The sequence below is a fragment of the Benincasa hispida genome, chromosome 1, assembly GCF_027475165.1.
Source record: "Benincasa hispida cultivar pf3 chromosome 1, pf3_genome.v1.1, whole genome shotgun sequence".
NCBI lineage: Eukaryota > Viridiplantae > Streptophyta > Magnoliopsida > Cucurbitales > Cucurbitaceae > Benincasa > Benincasa hispida.
Genome location: NC_143478.1, coordinates 46,906,329 through 46,923,846, shown reverse-complemented (window position 1 = coordinate 46,923,846; position 17,518 = coordinate 46,906,329). Strand labels below are relative to the sequence as shown.

At 36.0% G+C, this 17,518-nt stretch overlaps 1 protein-coding gene across 2 annotated transcripts in view; it reads right to left on the bottom strand.

The window, feature by feature from the left end:
* RGD3 (ROOT GROWTH DEFECTIVE 3) overlaps positions 1-17,518 on the bottom strand; it is a 41,727-nt gene that overhangs the window by 9,224 nt on the left and 14,985 nt on the right. For both annotated transcript variants that reach the window (XR_005484368.2, XM_039043707.2), the window contains exons 12-21: positions 11,380-11,591; positions 9,900-10,140; positions 9,577-9,747; positions 7,731-8,156; positions 7,203-7,646; positions 6,738-6,857; positions 6,167-6,649; positions 5,374-5,912; positions 4,466-4,958; positions 4,304-4,372 (exon numbers count right to left, since the gene is read on the bottom strand). Coding sequence is in view for 1 of the 2 variants with exons in the window: in XM_039043707.2 (XP_038899635.2) it covers positions 4,304-4,372; positions 4,466-4,958; positions 5,374-5,912; positions 6,167-6,649; positions 6,738-6,857; positions 7,203-7,646; positions 7,731-8,156; positions 9,577-9,747; positions 9,900-10,140; positions 11,380-11,591 (3,198 nt within the window). In the remaining variant the exon portion in view is untranslated. The remainder of the gene's footprint in view (positions 1-4,303; positions 4,373-4,465; positions 4,959-5,373; positions 5,913-6,166; positions 6,650-6,737; positions 6,858-7,202; positions 7,647-7,730; positions 8,157-9,576; positions 9,748-9,899; positions 10,141-11,379; positions 11,592-17,518) is intronic.

The following is a 17,518-nucleotide window of genomic DNA, read 5'->3' as shown; positions in this document are numbered from 1 at the left end:
CCCTATCCATGCCTCTGAACATTCTATTGTTCCTTTCCCCCCAAATATCCCACAACACAACACACATCCCAGCTCACCACAAAAAACGACTTCCCTCTGAAAGGCAGATGGAGGAGAAACTCTTTGATCATCGTACTAATGTCCCTCTGTCAAGCTATCCGAACATCAAACTCCTATAGGGAGAGACTCCACACAGACCTCACATACTGACAACTCCAAAGAAGGTGATCCAGGTTTTCCTCTGCCTTCCGACAAAGAATACAGCAGAAAAAGGACTCTTTCTTTTCCTTCTCTTTGTTACCATTGGTGTGGTCCATTATTTGGAAAATTCTCCCCCTTTAAATTTAAGGTTCGTTTTGTCATATAATTGACAAAATTCAATTTCAAGGTCTGTTTGGAGGTTTTTCTGTGGGCAAAGAGAACATTCATGTTTCCATATCATTCACTTTAGCTAACGACTACTTACTAGTTGGCAACTTTGATGATGTAATGCTTGACAATTTAATCCATCCCCACAATGTCAAAATTAAAGATGAACCCCAAATAGCATGTTGTTGTACTCCGTGCTTGGGTGTAGTTAGAAGGCACCTCGCACCATTGAACATGCAAGGTACTAAGAGATAATAATATATGAGACGATGAAAAATCAGACCAAAAAAAGTAGGTGGAGATTCTTTTTCTTCCTTTTTTTTTCTTTTTTTTATAAGAAATGAGCTTGGATTAAAAAGAGAGAGAAAAAAAGCCTAGGGCTACCGAATAGAAAGAACCTCCCCTCCAAAAGAACTATACACTTCAAAAAAGGGGGAAAATAGGACTTATCTTTGAAGTCTCTCTTATGGTTGGTTCTGTGTGGAGTCAAAAATAATACTACACCCTTCACCTAGAAAAGAAGTCACGTGCCCAAGTTTTCAACGAAAATAATCCTTTTGAATTTTAGGCCCATGTGACTTACAAGGCCCATTTGTCTTGTTTGGGTTACGGCATGATATATGCCAGTGTTTAGTTCGTGGGTGCCTAGCTGACTGTAGCCACAAAATTGAAGATTGCAAAGTTTTTCTTTGTTTTCGTGTACATATAGCCAACGGGAAAAAGTAGTTTGGTAGGTGGCCGTGAGTGATTTGTGAAATACTACAGTGAGGGTTCTCTTGGGGAGTTGGTTGTTTCTCTTTGTTGTTATCTATTAATCCTAAGCTACCAGGTTATGGTACTAGCAAGTCAATAGTACGAGTAAGCCTATTTGAGAGAAATATTTAGAGCAAGTTTGAGGGTTCTTTTGCAATCTCTATCATAGTAAAACCTATAGTTGCAATCTTGGGACCGTACATAGTCCCAAGATTGAGAAACACCACTATAAACTTTTGGTGTAATCTCTATCGTTGTTTCTCTTTTTTGTTATTTGTTAATTCTAAGCTACTAGGTTATGATACTGAAAGCCAATAGTACAAGGAAGCCTATTTGAGAGAAATTTGTAGCACAAGTTTGAGGGTTCTTTTGTAATCTCTGTCATAGTAGAACATGTAGTTGCAAAAGATTGTACGTAATCCCAAGATTGGGAACACTAGTATAAACTTTCTATATCATTCTCTCTTTATCCCTTATCTTTGCGCATTTTTTTTCTTTTTAAAAAGGAAACAACACTTTACGTTGATGAAATGAAAAGAGATTAATGCTCAAAGTACTTAAATCCCAAAGGAAGAAAAGAAAAGAAAATCAATAGAACATCGATATAATGAAAAAAAAAAAAAAAAAAACCCAAATATTACATAAAACATGAATGAAGGAGCCTGCAAAAATGAAAAAGGGCGCAATAGGATGAGGCTTCGAGACGAGCTGACTTCAGAGAGCAAAACACGTGAGATCATGAGAAAAGTTCCAGGCAACCAAAAACAAGGCCTGTGAAACCAAATTACCATGAACAAGACCTACAACTCATAATCCCAAGAGAAAATGTCATTCGCCCAACAACTTTGCAACAAGACCAAAAAAACAACTTTTCTAACTGCGGTAAATGCTATACTGCTACATGAATGAAAGCAACTTTGAGACCATAAGGATTGGATCAGTTATTTGCCTCCCCTCAATAAAAGTACTTTGAAAAGAAGAGGTGATACTTGGCATGACTTTTTCAATAAAAGTTACTATTGGTGATACATGCATATCTATTGGGAGTAACACAAAGAATAGTAGCCACCTATCTTAATGGAGAATTGATAGGATAGTTTCGATACACATAGCTTCATATAGAAGTTTGTTCACATCACTCACAACAAGACATCATGGTCCATTAAGGAGGGAGAACGGAAGAGTCTTGAAGACCATTGAAATTGAGAATATTAATTTGAAGACGAAGAGTGGAAGAAAGTTAGTGCTACACAGTGTATGGTCAGTGCCTAAGATGAAGATGGATCTCATCTCTACTGACAAGTTCGATGAAGAGAGTTGCAGTTGTGAGTTTGGTAGTTGCCAGTGTGAACTCAAATTAGGATCCCAAGTAGTAGCAATTGACCACAAAAATTCCATTAGATACAGATGTCAATTTAATGTTACCAAAGGATCAAAGAGACAATCGATGTCAGTTTAAGCTACAGATGGCAGGCGTAGAGGTACAATTGAGCTAGCAACATTGATTGGTCAATTTCAATTAGTTAGATCAAGATTCATCCATTCGTAATAATTGGAAAGTTTGATGGAGAAAGTTGATGGCTATCATGAACTCCAAATTGTCAGACATTTAATGATTGATGAAGTCGCGTACATGAGTAAGGTCATCAAATTGAAAGGCCAAGGCAGTTGTTAAGGTTAAAGATAGAATCTCCAGTTTGATAGCAGGCTTGAAGGAAGGCAATGTACTTGCAAAATGTACCTTCTTCAGAAACGTTCAAAATTGAAGATGTCAGTTGTAACCACATAATTGAAGTGAGAGTATGTAACTATCTTTTATGTTTGAGGGACAACTACGATCATACCTCGAGGCAAGCACAAATATGCTAAATTTATTTTCTAATAGTTGCCTATTTGACAGTTTGTTGTTTTACAAATTTTTTTGTTGAGCCTTGTAGTTTGCCAGAAAGATAAAAAATAACAGTTGGAGTGGAAGTAATATTCTTGAAGTTTGAAAAGATCATTAGTTTTGGCACAATGGGAGGCAAGATCGTTATTTTAACTCCACGTGGGAGATTGTTAGGTATGTGTGGAGCCCAAAATAACACTGCACCCTTCACCCTAAAAAAGAGTGTGCCTCATGTTTCTAAGAATTTTGGGCCCATATGAGTTACAAGGGCCATTCTTTTGAATTTTGAGAGCCATTCTTTTCAATTTTGGGCCCATTTGCCTTGCTTGGGATAGGGCGTGGGCATATATACATATAGGTATGCTAAGTGTTCAGTTCGTGGGTGCCTAAGTGGGTGCCTAAGTGACTGCAGAAAATAATTTTGTGGGTAACTCAATGATTCTTTATTTACATGTAGCTGAAGCTAACTGAAAATTGAAGATTATTAAGCAAACAAAAATTTTCTTTATTTACATGTAGCTGAAGCTAACTGAAGAAAATAATTTTGTGGGTAACTCAATGATTCTAAGAGAATAGTGTGAGCATTCTCTTGGAGTTGGGTGTTTCTCTTTGTTGTTCATCTATGGTACCGTGAAGTCAAAAGTTCGAATTCAACTATTTGGGAGAGATTTGTAGCATGAGTTTGAGGGCTCTTTTTAATAGAAGATGTAGTTGTAGAAGATTAGACGTAGTCCCAAGATTGGAGCGAACCAATATAAACTTTCGGTGTCGTTCTCTCTCTTTTTTTCCTTATTTTTGTTTGTTTGTTTTTTTTTTTTTTTTTGTGATTATTAACTTATTTGGATCTGACTTGTAAAATGGGAGTTTAAGATATAATTTAGTTTATTCCTCATTTATTTATATCTCGTATAAATTCCCAGCAATTATAAGTTGGTCACATAAGAGATCCTCAAGTGGAAGATCAAACATGGGGTTGAAGAAATATATTTCATTTCGCTATAGTTTTTTTCTCTGGTGTGGTGTTTGTACTTCTAGAACATTAGTCTCTTTTTATCTTCTTATGAAAACTTTCTTCTTGTTAAAAAAGAGAGAAATATATTTCATTCTTGGATTTTTTTGGGGTAAGTTTGGAATTTTGTTCTTTATTTGGGTGCATGGTTCTATTTTCAAAGCCAGTTTGTATTCTCCATTGACATGAGAAGTGAACATCTAAAACCAGCATTTAAATGGTAATAATAACAAAAGTAAACAAAACTTAATTGATCAGAAAACATATATATATGAAGCCATTACCTGTCTCTCTGTTCCAAGAAAACCGGGCATTAGAAAATCAAAAAGTGACCACAAATCCATGACATTATTCTGCAACAAAAGGTTGAGAATTTTATCAGACAAAGAACAACAAACCACTATTTCAATTATTGTAAACTAATAATTCTGATAGGACAAACTAACCTGAATGGGGGTTCCACTTAGTACCAGACGATTTTGGGATCTCAACTGCTTTACAGCAAGGGTTATTTTGGATTTTGCATTCCTAATAATATGTCCTTCATCTAAGATGCAATAATTCCAGTGAAATTGTGAAAGATACTCAACATCCTTACGCACTACATCATATGATGTTATGATGACATTATATTTGTTGAAACACTCTCGAAGAGATATCCGCTCCTGTACTGAACCAACATATTGGAGAGTTGAAAGAATGGAAACATCAACATACTTCTCTATTTCGAAGGCCCAGTGTCCAACTAGTGTTGATGGACAAATTATTAAAGATGGTGGAATATCTCCTCTCTTATTTAAGGTGAGGCGTTCAACTACGTCACATGCCACAATTGCTGATGCTTGAAGTGTTTTACCAAGACCCATATCATCACACAAGATTCCATGAAGTTTGAAACGTTTTAAGAATGCCAACCAATTTATCCCTTCTTGCTGATACCTAAAAAGGAGCCATAAGGTGAGGAGAAATAAAAAACAGAAAGTATATCCACAGTCCTAACTTCATAAATTGACAACATTAATCACCTTGAAAAGGATTAAAAAGTGAAAGTCAGAAAAAACTATTAGAAACCCATCACAGAACAAACTGTAGTAAACTACTGTAAGAAATCTACATCATTGTAATGAGGGGAAAGTTGACAGTTTATCAACTAATCAATTTGTGAAAATGTTACAATCAAACATTTAGATCCAGAAAAGTTGACGGTGGACTTTAATGTCGATTGCTGAGGGTAGTATAATAACAGAAGGGTTAGAAGTCAAACACATTAGGGTGTATGAGTAATTTTGCTCAGTGAAACATTGCAAAATGCAATAGTTACTTTGCTTTTGGAAATAAGAAATTTTAATGTTACCTTCTCAATGTCATCTTAAGTTCAGTACAGAGCTTGTAATCTTCAATGTGGGAGTTATCAAGTAGTTGTTCCAGAAATTGCGCATCTTCCTTATTTTTATCAAAAACTTCACCGAGTCCAGCAGGTGGTGGAAGACCACGTGCTAATGGAAGAAGAGGCACAAGAGCTGCAAAACTGTGAGTCACAGACCGTCTAACAGACTGATCACAATCACTCATACACCTTAAAAGTGGAACCACCAATAAAGGAGCATAAGGCACCAGCTCTACACCCATTCCCTGAACAAGCAAGCTAATAAGCATGCCAGCACCTTGTCTAGAATTTACGGAACTCATATCTTCTAACATAGGAATGGCGTTTACAATCACAGCTCCCATGACATCTGTGGTCAATGACTTGGCCATGGAAGTGATGCATCTACAAGCGGCTAATCTAACAGCAACATGAGAGTGTCGAATACATCTAAAAATGCAGGGAAGCAGGGTAAGTAGTCTTGGTTTCAACATCTCATTGAGCATTGGAGCAATAGATCGTACCACCTGCAAATCCAAAATAATATGCTCACTGAGATAATTCAGAAACGGTGGTATGAGCAATTCTTAACCTTAGCATCCTTCAGAAAAAACAGAAGTTATCTCCTGCCTTAACACACTCAGACAATGTAAACAATTACTGTAAGTTGTAAGAAAATGGTTAAATAATGAGAATACCTAGACAAGTACAACAATATTCATTCTAAGGCAAAGTAGACTTTCCTCAATCATTAGGGAATCAGTTAAGTTTTAAGAGTAACCTGGATATTATTTATCAAGGTCTGAGGATCCTTCACAGATTCAATGATGTGCATTATTTTCTGTTCGTCTTCAGCAGTGACATTTTCAACAGTAGTAGGCAACAATATTTCTGTAAGATAATCCCAAAGCTTAGGAAGCTTCTCAAATAATGCATCCCTAAGCTTCTCACAGAGACGCCTTAAAACAAATTCAGAACCACGTCTGCTAATGAAGCCCTCAATTCTTGATCGATCATCAGTACCAGACGGCGTATGAACCTTTGTTCTTGATTTTCTCGTACTAGTCCCAGAAGAAAGAAGATCTTGTTCATCGATTACCTCCATGGAGCAAATAACTGCAGCTTGAGGTGTTTCAGAAACGTCCATGCAGGTCAAAGTACAAATATTTTTTATCAACTTATCATTTGGCCCAGGTTTACGTAGAACACACTGACAAATTAGCTCTGCTAGTGCATCTGCTGCTTTCTGTTGTAGTATTTCCTCCTTCAAATAATTCCAAATGTTATATTATGATTACCATATCATAATACATGTCTCTGAGTGCTATGTTCATACATGAGGAAATATTTACCTGCTCTCTTTTTATAGAAGCCATCAAAGGCAAAATGATTGGATTGAGCCTGGCTGGAAGTTCAGACATCCAAACAACTGCAGCAGCAACCATTGCAGAGACCGAGATATGCAAATTACTCTGGGAATTTTCCAAGACAGGAAAATGGAATGTTGAGAAAGATTAAAATACAATAATCTATCAAGCCATAATCTTGAAGTGGCATGATGAACACCAATAGCTAAAGATCATAGAACAGTTAGGAAAACCCCTCCAATAATGATGGAAACGATTTAATTCAAACACAAAAATTCAATGTGGTGCACTTGTTCATACAATATCATATTTTGATTACCCATGTTTATGATGGAAAATTCACCTACAATCATTGCATAAAATGTGTAATGTGTAAAATGGAGGGAAAAGCAACATCATGCAACTTCCAAGATCAGTGGAAGGAAATACAGCTATAAAATCTCTAAATACCTGAACACACTTCAAATACCCTGAAGTTGTCAAAAGGCGTTGTTTCAATGACTCTATATCATCAATAGCCTGCCTTCCCTCCAACCCATTTTCATCAATATCTCCAATGGGTGTTGGAAGTTTTGACGCAAAATTAATTGCATCATCAGCAGTCAAGTTCTCAAAGTCAATCTGGGTACCTGAAAAGAAATCCTTCAGCATCCCAGATGCCTCAATAGCCTGTACTAGTTGTGTAGCCTCGCCACGCATCTTAGAATATGTTCTTGAAAGTTCAGTGTAAGGAAGTGGTGAATCCTTTGTAGGAAATGCAGGATCAGAGCACGTTAACAGATCCAACAACCATTCTCTTAAATAATTGGGCAGGCAAGAAATAACTCCATGATCTATAGAGTTCTCTTTGTTCCTTATCTCCTTGAACCAAGAAATAAGGACAATGGAGGCTACCTAATGGGATGTGAGCAATCAGATAATTTTTTTGTGCGGAAGGCAGAAACAGCAAGAAAGAACTGAGATAAAACTCTAAAGTACCTGCCGCCGGACTCCAGATGAGGATTTAAAAGCATTCCATAATGGACCGATTACATCTTGTAAAGATCCTTCATTCAGCTTGGAAGCAAAAATTCCCAAGGCTGTTGCAGTGACAACTCGGGTATGAGTCACTGAGATATCCGCATCAGCACCAACAATGATCTTAGAAAAACTGGACGAAGAATCTCCATTTCTTTCATGTGAAATAGTTACCTTTGCCAACTCCATGCCAACTCTGCTGGAAGACTCATTTTCAAGTTTTACAGCTCTCATTTTAGCAGCAGCCCTAAAATGACTTTTTCTAGGAAGCGCTACAGGCCAAAAGAATTTTGAACTGTCGAATGGGGAACCATATGAAGTTGTTGCAAGCTCCATCCAGGATGAAGCATATGATCTTGCCACAAGTTCCAATTCCTTCACTTGAGACTAATACCAGAAAAATGAAAATATTTTCAGCAGTTCTAATCTAACTTTTGTACAATCAAGGATCAAAAACACATATACACAGGAGGAACAAGCAAGAGACAAAAAGGATGAGAAATTGCCTTCATACAAATAAGAAAGGAAAAATAATGGAAAGCTACAAAAGATCTATCATCTATACAAGGAAGCCAAGGTAATACCAAAATCTATGAACTAAAACATTTTTAGACCCACAAAAAGGTATGAAAAAGAAGATACACGAGTAACTAAGGGCCACAGCAAATTACAAATGCACCCTCCAATTAACCATATACACAAAGAGAGCAAAAAATAACCAAAATTCAGTCTAAAACACTCCGATGGAGGACAGAATCCCAATAATTTCACAAGACTGAAATAAATTCCTGTAACAGTTGTTCTTGGGAGCAACATTGATAATATCGGCGAAACCCACTAAAGAACTGTTTCTAGGGAACTAGATGTGTGTGTGTGTGTGTTCCTTTTCTTTTTTTTTTTCTTTTTTTTTTTTTTTTTTTTTTTTTTTGTTGGGGGGTGGGGGCAAAGGTAGATGGTGTTTGTTTGATTGGAGGAAGTATACGCCAAGAATTAAGAAAGGATAACATTTCATTAGCTTGCTTTAGGGTTATATACCAACAATTACAACTGGCTTTACTTTTTTGTAGACTTGATAAACACACATACAAAAAAGTTCTGCATAGACACACAAACAAAAGCAAAAATCACGAAACCATACAAAATATAGAGCCATTTCCATTAATTAGGGATGTGAAGATCAATTGGATACAAATGCAAAGATAAAACGTAAGACATGATTACTAAGGTACAACCCAGTCCAGCCAGCAATTAAACCACGATGATGTTTATTACATTCATAAAACTTAAATAATTTTTCCACTGAAGAGACTATGCTATCCTTCATTTGCATTATAGACTACATAAGGATATAGAAAACAAGAAATATGCAGTAAATTATTATGTAATTAGTAATTTAGGTTACCGTAACCATTTCGTTTTTTGTTTTTGGTTTTTGAAAATTAAGCCTATTTCTTCCCCATTTCTTACCATGATTTGCATCTTTCTTAAATACAATGGTTGAATTCTTAGCCAAATTCCAAAAACAAAGGCAAGTTTCTAAAAGCTACATTTTTTAGTTTCCAAAATTTGACTTAGTTTTTTAAACCATTGGTAAAAGCTAGATAACAAATGAAGAAATTTGGAGGTGAAAGTAGTGTCTATAGGCTTAATTTTCAAAAACAAAAACCAAATAGTTACCAAACGGGGCCTTAATAATTCATGATTAGAGTGAAATTATAATTAAATCATTATAAAACGAAAAACCAGGGAGGAAGAAAAGAACAATAAACAATAATCAATAAACATGAGCTAAAGCAAAAACAAAAACCTGGAGGAGGAGCCTCCAAACCCGCTCTGAACACTCCAAAATATCATCATTTGATTCTAGAAGCAAATTCTGAAACACAATCCTCAGAGTGTCACCCAAAATAGTAGTCGGCCAAATGGCAGTAGAAGGCACAGAAATATTTTGTTTCAATCCTGCTTGTAGCAACCGTTCCTGTAAAAGTGAATAATTATTGATGAGAGAAATGAAATAATCATTATAAAATATAAATTTAGCACGGAACGTGTAAAAGAATCAATGTTGTAACAAACTGTTAACAATTCTTCCATGGAAAATAATTAGAGTAAACATAGGAGATATTCTACCAAAGTACGGATGGCTGAATAACGAACTGATGTGATACTGTGCCTCATAAATGGCCATAACCTCGGGGCCAATGATGTTAATGCATATGGATTTTCCTGCGAACGTATGCCCTCTGGGGTATCATGCACCTGAATAGCTTCATTTAGATCATATTCTTGGGTCTCTCTTAAGGTTAACGCCTCAAACATCTTTGGAATCATCTCTTTCTGGGAATAGATTTCCGCCAATAGATTCATTACACTGCATAATAAATGGAAAGCCATAAGAGAATTAGTGATGAGAATGACAAGGATAAATTAGGACATATAAGTTTATAAACGGATCTTCAAGAAGAGATTGAGTTGAGTCATATCAGAACTAATCATTTCAATTTGACATTTTTAACTTGCAGCGTCAACCACTATTATAATAACCCCAGCCAACAACCAAATTAACGATAGTGACAGTCTCTTTCTAAGAAACAAAACATGAAAATGATTTGTGCAGGTTCTTCAAGAAGAAGGGGTATATGCAACTCAAAGCAATGAATATCGAATGTAGCAAGTACGGCACATGATGAGAAAGCAAAGACCAAGAAGTTAAAACTTAAAAGTTGGAGGGGTCATGATTCTATTGTAATGTGTCGTGAAACTTGGAAATAATTCATTAAAAGGATTAGAAAGAGGATTGCTCAAGAAGCTGACTCATTTCCACAATGAAAAAGAATCTTCATAACATGGCTTCAAAAGTTATCTTATGTTCTTCATCCACAATATAGCCGGTATGCCATGCACCCGCAAAGATCCTTAGCTTATTCTAAATAATCCAATCCATAACCAACAAGTAACATCATCGTGTATCCAGTGACCCAAACTTTCAAGTCTTTTCCCTTGTATCTCACTGTTACGACCCTGTGACACTCACCATAGTGACCTAAACTCTCAATTTTGAAACAAGATGAACAATTATCAAACAACTAAAGAAACTATTCGCGAATGGACTTTTTTGAAACAAGATGAACGAGTAATACAATACAAAAGGAAAACCAGTAATTTCTTTTTTTCAAATAAAATCATATTAATCAAGAAGTACAAAAGCTGGCAGAGAGGATGAGATAACCCGCCCCCCACCCCCAAAAAAAAACGCTCAAATGCAGGAAAGTGAAGAAGTAAACTTCTAATTGCACTATTGGTCAACAAATTTTTTTCACCCTATATTTTGCCTCTTGGACAAAATCAAGACATGGAGAATTTATTAATGAGACTAACAATTGGGGAAACGTGCCTATTTATAGGAAAACCACAAAACTTGCAACTTAGAAATAAACTATAGCCATTACATGAGAACTTAAAATAAATCCTCACTAAAGACATAAACCCAAAGACAGTAAACAAACAGAAAAACATTCTAGTAATTCCTAAATAATCCCTACATCAAATATCTTCTTTTTACTCGCATGAAGTCCACCAAGACAGACATGGGGTTTATATCAAATGTTACCTGCTGGTGGATGGACTTAGATCATCCAAGTCAAGCAGGATATCCCAGAGCAGCATCACAATTGAATGCAACGTCGGACCCTTCAAAGAAACAATAGAAGCAGCGGCCGGTATTAAAGCATCAGCTGCAACAGCCTGGACATCATCATCTGGGTCCTCGAGCCCTGCTTTACACGCAGGGAAAATCTGTGAAAGCAAATCATGAAGAAGTTCCTGGAACAAACAGAAAAGCGGTAAGATGATAGATATTTGAAGCATAAAAAACAATACTATAGCTCAAAGTATTGCAATGAAACATCCTTCATTAATAAAAAGAAAAGATAGAAAAGGACAAAAAAAAGTCCTCATAAAGCCATCAAGATTACAAGAGATTCATTTTTTGTCACCCAATCCTTCAAAAGGGTTTTCTTGTCATTCTTTCTTTCTCTATTTCGGCAACTACCATACAACTAAAGATCCTATTCTCCTTCATGCTGAAGGTAAATATTCCCAAGATCACATGGCAGATCCAAAACTATAGACTGTATTTGAAGGCTCTCATCATTCTTGTCGGGGCTGCACTAGTGCTTTCTTTGCAAGGAAGCATATGAGGATTTTAGTCATAGCCTTTTGGGGATGCAAGGTTGCTCTCTCGATTTGGAATGTCTTTCTAAGATGCATGGACACAAACATGCGACACAACACGACATGGCGACACGTCGATTCCTAGAAATGTAGGACGGGACACGTTGAGGACACATTATTTTTTATTTTTTTAAAAAAATAATATATGTGAGAAAATTTCTAAATGAATTAATCATATATATTGAACATAACAATACTTCTTTAATACATAAATAACTAGTACATAGTTGTCTAAGTTCAATAAAAAGTTACAATACCAATACAAAATCCTAAATAGAGATTACATCTTTCATGTAAAACAAAAACTAGAAGCTTAAAACACTATCTCTCAACTTGATAATTGTCAACCCCATTGTCACTACCATCATCAATGAAAACTACTGCCTCTAAATCTAGTTCATCTAATGATAAATTAGCTAATTCAAGCATCCCAACTTCTTCAAAAGAATTAAAAGAATCCCCAACAATATCCCATGTAGCTTTAGTGGGCTATAATAATCTTTCAATATTCGCTTTTTCCCTTTGAAGAAGAGTTGTTCTCAACAAATTAAATCTAGGATACTTCCTGACAATAAATTATTTGCAGCATAAGTGAATGCATCTATAAATTATTTGCAGTATAAGTGAACTCACACCATATAAGTGAATGCACTATATAGTGTGAATTTCTTGCTAAATGAAAAGGCAATCCTAAAGAATAAAACATTCGTGCCATGTTAAATGATCTTTCTATTGCACTTGGAGCACTTTTCCTTTTCTTTTGCTCAAAAGTAGAAGGAGAGGAAGAATTGCTCACATTAGTTCCACCAATAGATACGAATGAAGGTGGTAAAGGAATGTTTAGGACCCTTTTAATCATACGATCTTTCGCCTCATCTTCTAATCGTTGCATGTCGGCCTTATCTTGAGGGTAACTTTAGGACGCACTCCAATTCCATAACCACCTAATCCTAATAAAAGAGCTCTAACCCTTATATAAGAATTCTTTTTTAAGCAATGACAAAAATTACATTGCCAAGAAATGTTTCCACCTCCTTCAATCAATCTTTGATTCTTGGTCACATATTGCCAAAGTGGTTTTGACTCATCTTCAACACTAGAAGGATGAGAATGTAGTAGTTATTGCAAGAACCATTGATGATTGACCACTATTGCTAGATGTAGATGGAAGATGTCATTTAATATAGAAAATTGAATGGATGGGTTAAAAAAATATAACTAAAACTAGTTATTTTTCATTCTTACCGAGCGTATCCTGCATGTGTCCTAGTGTGTTGGATTTTAAGAAAAGAAAAGACACGCAAAATCGTGTGTCTGACACATGTCATGCACGTGTTGGAGCGTGACAGTGTTGGAAACATGTCCACTTCATCCAAAATGAAGTGTATGTGCTTCCTAGATGTCTTCAGACAAAGTGTGTGTGGCTTGAAACAGAAATTGTCATCATATTTTTTATTCCATCCACCCTTTCAAGATAAGAAACATATTCTCTGACATGCTAATTTTTCGTTTTTTTAAAGGAAATAAATGAGAGAATTTGTACCACTAGAGAAGTCAAGTTAAAAGGCCCAGGCTCCTGCCATGTTTAATGCATTCCTTTGTGCATCTATTTCTAAGGATTTTTTTAATGAAAACAGCAACTTTCATAAAAGTAAAATGGAAAAAAAAAAATATATGAGGGCATACAAAAAAAAAAGAAAAAAAAAAAAAAGACAAGCCCACAAAAAAAGGAAGCCCATCTAAAGGAAGGGACTCTAGCTGTACAAGATAGTGTCTATAGAATAATATCAACAAGTCCTCAAAATCAAAGCTCAAAGAAACATGAAATCTAACAAGGAACCAAACATCACTAGGATCCCTCTCCAACCCGCTAAACAATCTATTATTCCCCTCACCCAAAGACTCTATAATATAGCACACACCCTGACAAGCCTTTAGAAAACCACCCTTCCTCTCTAAGTGAGAGAGAGCGAGGATTTTTTTAATGAACAACCAAACTTTTATTAAGGAAAAAATTAAGAATACTAGAGGATACAAAAAAGAGAAAAAAGAGCACAAAAGGACAAGGCAAACTAAAAAGAAAGATCTCAATCAAGCAAAAAATGGGTAACTATAAAACAGCTTAGCCAGCGAGCCCAAAAAGAGACATTGAGACACTGAATCTAATAAGAGCTCAATGTCATTCAAAGACCTCTCGATTCCTCTAAAGACTTTGTTATTTCTCTTCCCCAAAAATTCAACAAAATAGCACACACCCCGACTTACTACAAAAATCTTACCCTCTCAAAAAAAAGGAGTGGAGAAAGAACTCCTTGATCATCTTTGTAACCCCTATGTTCAGCCAAACTCCAAGAAGGAAACAAGTCCAAAAAATATGTGCCAAGTCACAGCTACATAGGATATGATCAAGTACTTCAGTCATCTACTAACAAAATGGTTAGGAACACACGATTTTGGATTCTCGAAAGCTTGAAGGTGTTCACAAGCAAGTCACATCCACTCTACTCCATGGAAGTTCTCCTTACCTTAATCAAACCATCCAAAATGATTTGGGAAAAAAAAATATCCAAAGAAAGTCAAGTTTTTCATAAGGTCCTAAGCACATGGAAATTTAACACCTCGGATAGGGCTCAAAGAAGTCCATTCATGACGCGCATTTATAATTCTTTCTCCAAACATTTGTCTCCTTTGTCGCAAAGACTCTACATCTGCAATCATCTTTTCATTCACTATGAGTTCGCCTACAATGGATGTTCCTTCGCTAGCTTGATGCACTCCAAAAAATGTGCAAGACAGTTTGTTGGAGTTATTGTCACGTGGGTAGTTTAAAAGGAAAGAAAATGCTTTATGGAAGAAATAGTGCTAGCAGAGCAGTAAAGCACTTCTCTAGTCTAGCAGTAAAGCACTTCTCTAGTAAATTTGGAAAGGAACAACGGACTATTCTTCGATAAGACTTCTTTAACCGAAGACAACTTTCCATTGCTAGATAAAAAGATACAAAATGAACAAGGAAGCAACCCCACAAAGGGGGAAAACAAAAAGCAACATCCATCCAAAAATAAAAATAGGCCAACCCAAAATAAGAATGCAAAATAATAGCCTACGGAAAGAAAAACCAGTATTTTTTAATAGTAACTCTTGTTGCACTGGTTCCTCTATAGGAACTTCTACTTCTTCACTGCTCACTCTTACAATTGATTCCTCATCATCATTGAAAAAAGATAAAACTTCATTTGGGAGAAGGGGGATTGGATACCCCTTTAATAAACTGAACATCTGATCCAAGAAAAGAGATCATAGATTGTTTAAAGAACTTGTCAGGATCTAAAGACTAACAGGTTTTTTCTAGAACATAGCACAGGGCACAAAAGAAAAGGCATTTTTCTAAGGCGCACTATATATAAGCATATTTTTTAGTTATAAAAGAAGAAAAAACCTTAAACACGTGAGTTTTTGCATTTAGGGATAGTAACTATTATTATTTTTTAAATAATAGGAAATAACCTAAACACAAGGTTTTTGCATTTAGGATTAGTAATTTTTTAAAATTAATGAAGAAGGCCCAAGGCGCAAGCCAATGCCTTTGGGACCCACAGGAAAGGGTGTGTGTACATGCGCCTCATCTCAGTTCAAGGCGAGGCGCAGACTTGCCTATGCGTGCACCTCAAGGCACCTTTTAAAACATGGAGGAAAACAACTTAAAAACCCAACAAAACAGCCAACAAAACTTCTTTTGATATCTTTGTGAAAAATGTGCCACTTACAGCATCATCTTGAAGTGATTTACCCACTACTTTTGGTAACACTCGACACATGCACATCCATTTTGATTGGAGGCCCTTAATTTTAAACCCTCCAAATTAGTCTTAGGGACCTCTCGTCCCTAAGGTCATTAGGTCGTGTGTTCTTCTTTTGTTGACAATGTTCTTGTCCCTTGTCCCAAAAAAAAACGAAGAAGAAGAAGAGGAGACACAGCAGCCCATCCAAGGATTTTTTTGGAAGTGCTAGCAGAGCACTCTCTGGTTGATTTTGAAGGAAAGGAACAGCAGATTATTTTTAGATAAGGTTCTTCTCTTGATCTTTTTTGTGAAATTGCACCGTTCACAGCCCCATTTTGGGGTGCTTTACACACTTCCTTTTGAAATGTTTGATGCATGCTCGTGCATTTAGATTGGAGGCCCTTTATTTTAGACCCTCCAATTAGGCTTTAGGGACCTCTCATCCCTAAAGTCATTAGGTTGTGTGTTCTTTCGTTGATAATGAAGTTCTTGTCTCTTTTCTAATTCTCCACCCATTCTTGTGTTTTTATATTGGAACCTTTGTCTGATTTTCTTAGGTCTTTGGTTGTTTCTTTGGTTACTTTTTCTTTTCTTTTCTTTTTAAAAGGAAACAAGATCTTGCATTAATATAATGACAAGAGCCTACTACTCAAAAATACAGGAAACATATATAAAAGAAAAATACACCAAAGGATAAAACATGATTAAATAGAGAAAATAAAGGTACTCCAATTCAAACTAATATCCTGAATAGAATAATGAGAAAAAATCTTAGAGAGAAAACACCAAGAAGAGGCAAGAAGACGAGTTGAATCCAGGCAAGCAATCTAAGGGAGAGATTTATCATGAAAAACTCACTAATTACGCTCAAACCAAATCTTGGGTCCTTTGGTTACTCGTTCTGGGTAGTGGCCTTAGTAAGCTCCTTCCCATTTTATAACTTTGCTCATTTTCCTTAACAAGCTTTCGAACGTGTCTAGTTCTTATGTTGATTTTATTTTGTCCCTATGTATTTGTGTCAAGTCTCATTTTCTTTGTATTGCATTGTATTCAGCATGATTATTGCGTTGTAGCTCTTGCCTTACTTTTTATGATATGATGAGAGTGTTAAGGAGGTGTCAACTTAGTTGAGATGTCCGGGTGCACTTGCTGATCCTTGTGTCTTGTTTTAGTATCTTCACAAATATCTTGTATCGTCTTTCATTATCTTAATGAAAAGGCTCGTTTCCTTTTTCAAAAAAACTTTGCTCAGCAAAAGCTTGGTTTCTATAATATTAATAATTTAATCAAATAAATAAATAATTAAAAGAAACTGCTATAAAGATTCTTGATATCCCTTGAAGAGCACTATGGCATATCGACGGTTCAAAACAAAAAATGTCACCATTTAACAGTGGCTTCACAACGGAGGAAAAGGTCACCATTTCCAGCTTTCATTTTTGTAAAATACACTAATTGGGGGATATGTAGATGTTAGGATAGGCTCCTTGTACCTTGTCGTTGCTGTTGATTCCCATCCACCAAATGGACCGATGAACAAATTTTATGCGGAACTTTTACTACTCAAGACCTCTTTGCAAAGCTTTGTGGGAAAATCCCTGCTCATTTTGACCAAAGATTTTATTGCTGATCTGCTAAAGAATAACCCTGAGTTTTCCAGCTTCAAAGACCAATCTAAGAAGAAGACAGAAAGCTCCCGCAAGAGAGGTACAATATAAACCTTTGTGTTATGATTGG